General features: G+C 37.6%; 1 protein-coding gene across 14 annotated transcripts in view; it reads left to right on the top strand.

Annotated features, from left to right (window-relative positions):
* The first annotated feature begins 434 nt into the window (after positions 1-434).
* LOC120412469 (dachshund homolog 2) overlaps positions 435-10,127 on the top strand; it is a 73,240-nt gene continuing 63,547 nt past the window's right edge. For 4 of the 14 annotated variants that reach the window (XM_039572954.2, XM_039572952.2, XM_039572951.2 and 1 more), the window contains exon 1: positions 442-2,003. In XM_039572954.2, coding sequence (XP_039428888.1) covers positions 1,171-2,003 — 833 coding nt within the window. In that variant the 5' untranslated portion in view covers positions 442-1,170. Of the gene's footprint in view, positions 2,004-10,127 lie in introns of all 14 variants that reach the window. The other 10 variants (XM_039572960.2, XM_039572958.2, XM_039572956.2 and 7 more) reach the window with 5 other exon arrangements.

Raw genomic sequence — 10,127 nt, 5'->3', positions numbered from 1 at the left:
AACAACAATTTCGCTCCCTCTCTCGATCATTCTCACTCTCAATCTCCGCGATACTCTCTTCCACGTGCACGAGTGTGAGTGCGTGTGTGTGGGCAAAAAACACAGTAGGCAGTAGCACCAACCCACTCCACACACTTTTCCACACACTCTCTGCCAGCGCCGCCAGCAGCAGGCCATGGAGCGCGATAGAGAAAGCACGATGCTGGAGCGCGGATAACCTGAAGTGACACCGACGACTGTCCAAGTGTGCGTGCGGGGTTTGTGGTGTGTGAGTGAGAGTCGACGTTTGCTGTCTCGCTCGAGCATTCGCTCGGGCATACGCGCGCACGTGGTGGTGTTGGTGGGCGCGCTCGCCGTTCTCTCGTACATATGTAAGATACAGATGAAGTCGGAGTTGAATTGAAAATGAAATGGAAATGAAAATACAACCCACCTATTTTTGTTTCATTTCAATGTTATACGATTAAGTGATTCGTTCTCTAATATATATTTTTAAAACTGTTATTTATTATTCGTGTGACTGCGGCGACGGTTTCTCGTGTGTTTCGTCGACGGTGCTCCCGGGTTGCTTCGACTGGGCCCGCTGTGACTTGGTAGAGTTTGTGAGGTGCAGCAACGCCTGCTTGAAGTGAGTGAGTGTCTCTGCGTGTTGCTCTAAGCGTCGCTGAAGAAAACGACGGTGCGGTGCAGCCTACTGAGATTCCGAGACCAATTCGATTACGATTGTGGAGCAGACCGCAGCGCGCGTGAAGGAAAAACGTGTGTTTGTTGGCCGCGCGCGGGCTTTAATTTCTTCGTGAGTAACGGCCGGACGGACAGCGCGGGAATTAACGGCTTACCGGGTCTCCCGCCGAAAACGTCGTACACAATTCACAGTCAGTCGTACAATTGGCATTCGCGCGCCCACACCCGCGGTCGTCGTCGTCGTGTTGTCGCGCGATGTGGTGGGGTTTTGGGGATGAAAATATGAGAAAGAAATAATTTAGTGGTCGTTTGAATGGTGAAGAAGCTGGTTTTAAGAAAGGTTGAAAATATGAGAAAATTTAGTTGAATGAGAAATTAACAAGTGCAAGTGTTGTGAGATTGAAGTGTATTGTGTGTTGTCCTCAACTCTACGACCAACTGACCATCAAAAAGGTTGCAAAAGTGTTGCGTGTACGCAAAGATATTATGGACAGTGCAATGGATTCGGCATCGACGGCCAGTGATCACAGTGTAGCGTCTTCGAACGATTCCCGGGGCCGCAACCTGTCGTCGCCAGCGATGCCCCATACGCACAACGGTGGTGGCCACACCATGGACAAGACTCGAACTCCGACGCCGGGCAGTCCGCCGATGGACAGCCGGCAGCACCACAACAACGGCAGTCACGGCGGCTCGGACCGCGGACCGGTTTCGATGAACCACCGTGACATGTCCGGCGGCCGGCAGATGGCCTCTAGTCCCCTGGGAGCGACCCCGCAGCAGATGATGGGAATGCCCCACCCGTTGAGTCCGCCGCACGTCTCAACGCCCAGTGCAATGGCCATGGTCGGGATGCCGCCGCGGATGGCCGGCAATCTGTCCCACATTCCACCGCACGGCCTCGGACTGCTCAACTCCTTCATGCACCACGCCAGCCCGCTCGATCTGATGGCCGCCGCCCATCACCATGTTCCTCCCAGGTCGTACAACAGTCCACCCCCGATCTCCAGCTCCGACCCCACGGCCAACGAGTGCAAACTGGTCGACTACCGGGGTCACAAAGTGGCCGCCTTCATGATCCAGGGCGATACCATGCTCTGCCTGCCCCAAGCCTTCGAGCTGTTCCTGAAGCACCTCGTCGGCGGACTCCACACCGTCTACACCAAGCTCAAGCGGCTGGACATCGTGCCGCTCGTCTGCAACGTCGAACAGGTGCGGATACTGCGCGGCCTCGGGGCCATCCAACCCGGCGTCAACCGGTGCAAGCTGCTCTCCTGCAAGGACTTTGACGTCCTCTACCGCGACTGTACCACCGCCAGGTGAGGCTGAATCTCTTATCTCCTAGACAAAACACTAGTCTATTCATGTTTTAAAGTTCTAACCTTAGACGGTGTGTGGTGCCTGTTTGTGTTTGCCTTTTCTTAAGTTCTGCTTCTTTGCATCTCTGCGTAACCAAAAAAAAAACTCCAAACTCGAAATTCATAATTGGTGACGATGAAGGACACGTACATGTACCCCAAGGAGGTCGGCGTCCAATTATAGAAGTACAAGTTGATCGCGTATTATTGTTCAGACTTGCGGACTGCGCGATAATAATCTACTAGCAGGTCGCGCGCGCGTTCGAGCTCGCTACCGTGTGATTAAGGGTTGAGCTATGAGTGATGATAAGTCGTCGGAGTAGTCAGGTGTGCTTACTAGGGGATGATTTAAGGTTTGCGACGGGCTGTAGTGGAATTGTGAGTCATTTTGTGAGAAAGATCTCAATCCAATGATGGAATGCGATTTGTTGTTAAATTGCTTTCTAAAGAATCTCAAAATAAAATTCAAAAGATGATATCCCCTAATTGCTCGGAATGATCTTTTAAATTTAGCTATATTTAAGTTATTCAGTTAAAGTTTTAAGTTTGTGATTTTGGATTCAAACGTGCAGTTTTTGATTCTTAACTGCATTAAAATAAACTTAAAAGGCAACATGCGTAAACAAACGTTTAATAAATATTTAAAAAATATTTCTGATGAATGATTGTTCCAAAACAAAAGAAACAATTAATTTAATTAGTAAATAATCAATTTACAATTGCGTATTTCATATAACCTTATAGAGTTTTGGAGTTTGTTTCAACTATGATTTGTATTATAGTTCATTTTGATGTAATTGGATACTCTACAATGGATTTGGCAAAAGAAGGAAAAATTACAAAAAAATACTTTCGAACAAAAAACTTAAAAATTAGAAATTATCGATTGTGATTGGATACTATAATATTTTGACTGACTGAACTGCCGTTCTACGCATAATTGTCCCATGTCATTTTTGGTCGATTCTTACTTTTTGTTATTTTTAGGTTTAGTTTGACGTTTACTTTTCGAAAAACACTTAAAATCTAGTACTTTGTTCGGAAACTCATTGAAAAAAACACCAAGTCTGAAGTCCAAAAAACACCAAGTCGAAATTATCAGTTTTACGACGTATTGTGTCTTGTTTACCTATTGTATAGCAAGAGGATTACAAATAAGAGTGATATACTGCTATCTGGGATGATTAGGGACTTATGGGGTGAATAGGGACCCACGGGACAATTATGCGTAGAAACACAAAAAACGGACGAAAAATTTCAATCGCGTTTTTCTCAGTTGCACTTTTTTGAACATGGGACAATTATGCGTAGAACGGCAGTGAATGCAAATGAATATTTGGATAGATAAACAAATTAAAAAAATCAATAAAATTGCAGTTTTCCCGTGTCATGCCCAATGCTAGAAAATTTATCCTCTCAAATTATTTGTTATTTTAAAAGTAATAAATCTGCAATATTTTACAAAAATAACTCCCAATATAAACTACAAAAAATGACTGTCTTAAAATTAACGAAGGTGACAGGTTCGATTCCAGTCTGGATCGGAAAAAAGTCCTTCAAAGAGTTAAAATGCTCAACGTGAAATTAAAAATTGTATTGTAACTCATTAAAATGAATTTTCATATATTTAAGTACTTTGAAGCACATTGAATTTTAAAACTTTTATAGTTGAATTTTTTGATTGATTGATTTTAGTAAATTATCAAACTTAACTAAAGGCTCATAATAATTGCATCTGTAACCTTTTTAAAACAACTTTCGGGTAAACACGCTTTATGATACTAGTTCTTAAACTCAATTTCATTTATGATTGTAATTTTGGACAAACATAGTCTGTGGCTGTTCATTTTTCGAAATTTCGTATTTTCTGTTGTTTTTTTTTTATATTATTTTTTATAATTTCTTGCCTTAAATTCATTTTTTTCTTCTAAAATATCACTGCTTTGCATACCACCCAAGTCTGACGTAAACCTAGTTTTGAGTATTTCTTCATTTGATGAATTTAATTTATAATTAAAACTGACACGAATGTTTAGTTCTTGAAGTATGATTGAGATCAACCAATCAGTATCAAATATTTTTTTAGAAAACAGATTTAATAATGCTTTTAATTTATTTTTAGAAATAGAACTGTTTTTTTGCATAATTTTACACTGTTTGAAATCAACAAGGAATTATTTTGCTGGAAAATGTAGCTTGTTTGAAACTCTTCACAATTTTTATAAATTAAATTCTATTGATCACTCTTGTTCTTAACCCTTTAAAACTGGAACGCCCAACGCATGAACGATGTTTTTGATCGCAAAAATTACAGATTTGATCAAATTGAGTTTTGCAAAGTTCTAGGATCATCTAGACATCCTAACAAATCACTGGAAAAAAGAATTGTCTTGATTGGGTGAGTTATGCCGGACAGCCTTCGCGTTGAAGTTACCGTTCCAACTTTTTGGAGCCTTGGGCCGTGGAATGTTAAGAATAATTCTAAATATTTTAAAGAAATTTTTTAAATTTCCATCGATTCGTCAAATAATCTTATGATTGAAATAAGAACAGTCCAATTGCAAAATTTAGGACTAAAATATAAAAAATGCGCATGATTTTTTTGAAACTCATTTTAAAGTTATTTTGTTTTATTGTATTCATTATTTTTTATGAATTCTATTTCAAATTCTAAATGAAGTATTTTCTTTTTATACATTTTTTTTGATCAAATGATATTGAGAACTTTACAAGAAAAAATACGATTTTTTGTGTATTGAATGTTGCTGTTTATTCCATAAAAGTGACTTAAACCAAAAAGTGATCTTTCGTCATCAATTCGTGCACAGCAAATAAAAGTAGAATTTTGGAATGTTGACAATTTGGCTGGTTGAACATTTCCTCTTTTTTGAGTAATATTACTCAAAAAATGTTTAATAATGTGAACCTTAATAAAGATCATCAATTCCAAACAAAAAAATGTAACAATTTAGTTTTGTAAATGAAACTTTTTTTTTAATTTCTTTTGTTAAACTACTTACTTTTCCCGACATTCTCAAATGATGAAATGGCTTTCTTTTCAACGCCAAAACTAACAAAACTGAAAAGTACTTTCTAGCATCGATTTAAGTGCTGAAAAGTTCAGTTTATGCTCGTCGATATTGTTTTTAAGTTTGACACTTATCTTATCGGCAAATAACATTCAAGCGGGAAAAAACTTTCAACTAAAAATAAATTCAATTAAATAAGTATTTGCTAGAACAGCAAAAAAACTGTTTTTTTTTTCAGTTAACGTCGCATATACTCAAATGGGTAAAACTTGTTGGGAAATAATACTGTTGGTACTGAATAAACCTTTTTGTTGTATTAAATATTGTTTTGTTATATTTACCTAACCGTTATATTTTTTTCATTTTGGTGAATTCTAATCCTCGGTCATTTGAATCTGATATGCGCATTTGAAGTCCTAATAAATACTTTTAGGTAATATTAATTGAATTGTAGTTTTGAATAGTTCCTCATCCAGTTTTTAAATTATCAAAATTAAAAAAAACCGTTTCATTTTAATTATCCTTTTGCCGTTGAGCGTTATGTTTGTTATTAGTTTATTTCATGTATTTGTAACAAATGAAAAAATGCTGTAACTTTCAAACACAACAAAGCAATTCAATATTTCTTATGACAGGCTCTAGAAAAATCAATATTTAAAAAAGTTTAAAAAAGGTGATGCAGTTTTAAAATAAAGTAAAGTAAATAAGTGAATAAATTTAAAATGACAAATCCCATTTTAAAGGTACAATCTATAAATAATACAAACAAATTCATATATTATTTGGATTTGAACACTAATAACTATGTTCATTTAGTGGGGATCAACAAATTAATCTATTCTTTTTTCAGAATGTTAAGTATGACTTTAAATTGAAGTTTAATTTTTAACCAATCTTTTACAATATTGAGTCATCAGCAAATTTTTGCACAGTTGATGTTTCGTTTAGTGGAATAAATTATAATAAATTATATAAGGTCAGTGAAACACATTAATCATTTGTAGCAGAATCCCATTTCATTTAAAATCACTACCTTGTTTGAGTTAAATTGAATGCCCAAATCCTAGAAAACAACGATTAGCGACGATTTAACGTAGAAATCCCTCATCAACGATTGTCAAGGCCTCGTTTTACACCGTTTCCGAAAGAGACCCATAATTTGGCTTTAGCGTGTCAAGTCGAACTTTGTCACAACAGCAAAACTGCATCTGCAACCGTGTGTACACAACATATTCGTCTGTAGAAAAAAAAAAAACACAGACTTCAAACAGCACAACAAAGAGACCCATCATAACTTCATCCCCTCATTGCGCTCCGGCTTTAAAACGAATGGCCCTCGAATGTGTATAATTTTTTTTCTCTCTCCGTCAGAATGAAACTGTAACAAACGAAAAAATCGCTCAACATGCATTCATACAACATGAGCTTGAACAGCGCATAGAAGTTTAATTTTTTTGCTGCTTTTTCCTGTTGTTGTTTTCGCGCTCATGCGCCTCCCTACCGCACATACAATACTAATCATAAGCATAATTCTAGTGCTGCAGCAGATGCCCAGCAGATTTCTATGCTCTGAATTTGCCTGCCCTCAGCGATAAAAATATCTTCTTCACCGCACACGCTTTCAGCCTTTCAGCAGATATGTTTTTGTCGGTAGACCGACTTTGTGTTGTGTCCAAAACCCCGAACCCCGAACCGACCGTCATCTCGTCAGCACCACCCCGAAAGCCATAGGAGGCGCACTGTAATGAGAAAACTCATTGGAGCGCGAAATCTTTCTGCTTCTAATCCCTTGTTTACACCATAGGAGGCTTTGCCGGGCTCGAATACTTTTTTTTCGGCTCACTAGATCCAAGGTGTTCTGCGAGTGAGAGTACGAAATGGAACAGGAAGCGGAATCAACGAACGTGGACGGAAATGGCACGCCAACTTGGATTGCGATTTCGTATTGCGCATTCCGCTCCAAAGTGACGAGCGCGCTCACGCATGAAATTTTATTTCCCGCGCCCGCTGACTCTGGTCTGGTCATTTGCGGGGTGCAACATTTTCCGACAGTTTAGCTGCGTAAACGCACCAGAGCCCAGTTAGTCAATTAGTGGGGTAAACGGTGCAGTTTAGGACCCAGCAAGTTGCGAACTTTTACCTTACCCACACAGGTATCGCTGAAACTGTGCGAAAGTGCGCATTACGCGTTGCTCGTTTAGCGGTGGTGCAAATTTTTCGAAAAAAAAATAAAGAGAAAAAAAAGGTAGCTCAGTCAAACGAGCAACGAGCAAACTCTTCGACAGAGCAGTCAGTCAGTCAAAAGTATCAAAGTAGGCTGTGCAAAACGGCGGGGGGAAGCAATGCTTAATGGCTTTTACAAGCTTTTCATTTGACAGGTGAGAAAGCAAAAACACAGCCTCGAATCATGTGTAATTATCGAGTGCATTCTTTATTCATGCAAATTGAAAATGAAACAAAACAAAAAAAAAAATGAGTCGACGACGAGAAACGCGAGCTAAATGCTCGCGAGCCTCGCGAAAGCCTTTTCCCCTGGTGGTTTTCCAGCGTGGCGTGGCGTGGCGCCCTCCCCATCGGAGTGGTGTGCCGTCATCAGCTGGGGGCCCTCTCGTACTGTCGAATTGTGTATTTGCACCCGTTTTAAGCGCGCGCGCGCTTTGTTTTGCTACCGTTTTTATTAAATTCATTGTTTTACAATTGAGCTGCAAGCGGGAATTGCTCACTTAGTTTTATTGGGGTTTTTTTCTGGTGAGGAGCAAAAAGAAAAGCGTTTGTTCTGAACTGAAATATCAGGAAAAGGTGCAACAAATCTGTAAAATTTAGAAAATATGTCATGGGATTTTAAATGATATCTAACTAATGTTATTGAATTATTGAGAAAATAATTGATAAATGTTAACATAATCTACTCGAAATCTCACAAGAATTATTTTACGATCTCTAAGTGTGAAGATTTTCTCAATGAAAATATATTCGAATCGGGAAACGGACTGCATTTTGGATTATAGAAACAATTTTTAAGGGTGCACAGCAACCAAGGAAGTTGTTGTCTTCTTATGCCAAAATTGACAAACTTACGGACCCAATCCTGCACAAATCTGATTGTAAAAACAGGCAAATTTTGTTGTAAATCACTTAGTAGACAGTACTTTAGGGGATGAATAAAACATTATATCGATAGTTCCCGTAGTTTCGAAAATACTAAAATATCTGTAACAAAAATCTTGGTGCAAAAACTCTTGTTGATGTGCACCGTTAACAGAGAATATTTCGAATTGGTTTCTAAATTATATGTTGTAATTTTGATGCTAATTGTTTTTTTTTCCTTTTCTAAAATGAATTTTCAAGAAAGTTAAAACTTTTTATTCAAGTAAACTCATATTTATATGGATTTGATTCAAAGTTCATAAACTTGGCCAAATAAATATTAAAATGTAACATTAATGATCAATTTGGAGAAATCAATTCAATTTATACACTTTTAATTTTACATTTGTGAGAAATACAGTGACTACCAAAGTCACTCCGGTCTTTAAAACAAGAATCTTTTAATCTATTTTTAAGTCAATATAAAAAATTGCAAAACCAAAAAATTAATGGTCTACAACAGTTACATTATTTCTCGCAAGATACCGGACTTAGTCCGTGCGACCTACCCTAACCTAACGGCGCAAAAAAAGGGTACTCAGTCTTTATTCTTAGTCTATGATCAACTTAAAAAAATATGTATAGCTATTGCACTTTGTCGAATTATTTTGAGAAGCCAGAAAGAACACTTTCACGCGCAGCGTAAAACGCGCAAGCGTAAAAGCGCTTGCGTTGAAGCTTCGACTTGACGACTTGTCGAGCTTTCGAGCGAGAACGAGCCGGGACTTCGAATTTGATGTTCAGTATATGATTTTGTATAAATCCAAAAAAATTATAGAAAAATAGGGTAAAAATAAGACGAAAAACACTAAAATGGCTATATCTCTGGAAATACATTTTGGAAAAGCTTCAAATTTTGTGCCCAAGCAGTTCATGGCGCATGTTTTCGAATGGCTTTTTGTTTGAAAATGAATTCTTTTAATTTGATAGTGTTATCTGTAAAATAGTCCAAAAAATACCTTTGACCACATTTACTGGTCGAAAATTGTGAATCGGAAAATAAAATGTTCGTCCCCGACCCCACGGCTACAGATCTGACTTTTAAAAATTGTGGGTTTTACGAGCGGGTTTCCAGTGATGGAAGACACAATTTTTTAAGAGCGGATACAGACATCGCTCATGTATTTCAGAAAAAGAGCTCTCAAAAATCAGACTTTGAGTTCCAAGTTTCGGGCCAAAATTCAATCGAAAGAGTGCATCCTATCCTTCAATTTAGTAATAGGATTTTTTCCTGGAACGAAACCTCGCCGTGCACGAATTTTTTATGATTTCTGAGAAAAGCGTTTTTCCAAAAGCAAACCTTAAACCTTTCTTTTGTAAAAAAGGCAAAAAGAAACAAAATTCTGATTTGTTCTTCCATTACTGTTCAAGAATCCTTGTTTGGATTTTGAATTCGTGCCATGTTAATATTAAAATTTAAATACCACCTGCATCACGCTTATCACTAGAAACAACCCTATCACCAGTAAAAACAAGACGTCCGGAGAATCAAAAATAAATAAACCAGTGTGAAATATATAAAAAATTTAAATCGATTCACAAAAATACTTCAATAAAAATAATGACATTGAGGACAGCTTTAAATTTATCCATGTATATATTTTATTTCAATTTTATCAAACAATATTTGCAATGTAATTTAACAGATTTAAGCACTTTTACTACAATACCATCAGGAAAAAATAATTACGTTAAACTTTAACCTCGCAATCGCGTTCCTGAGAAAATATTACACAAAAACCACTGATTATCTCAATTTTTTTCTTTTAGTTCACGAGATATTTAATAATTACCACACCAAATTTGAGCTTGATCAGAGAATGTTGATTTCAATTTTGCCCTTTTTTGTGTACGATTGAGGTGGAATGAACCAAAAGGAAGAATTCAGCTTTTTGCTTATTTTAAATTT

Source organism: Culex pipiens, chromosome 2 (genome assembly GCF_016801865.2).
Source record: "Culex pipiens pallens isolate TS chromosome 2, TS_CPP_V2, whole genome shotgun sequence".
Classification (NCBI taxonomy): domain Eukaryota; kingdom Metazoa; phylum Arthropoda; class Insecta; order Diptera; family Culicidae; genus Culex; species Culex pipiens.
This window is presented reverse-complemented; position numbering and strand designations above follow the sequence as displayed.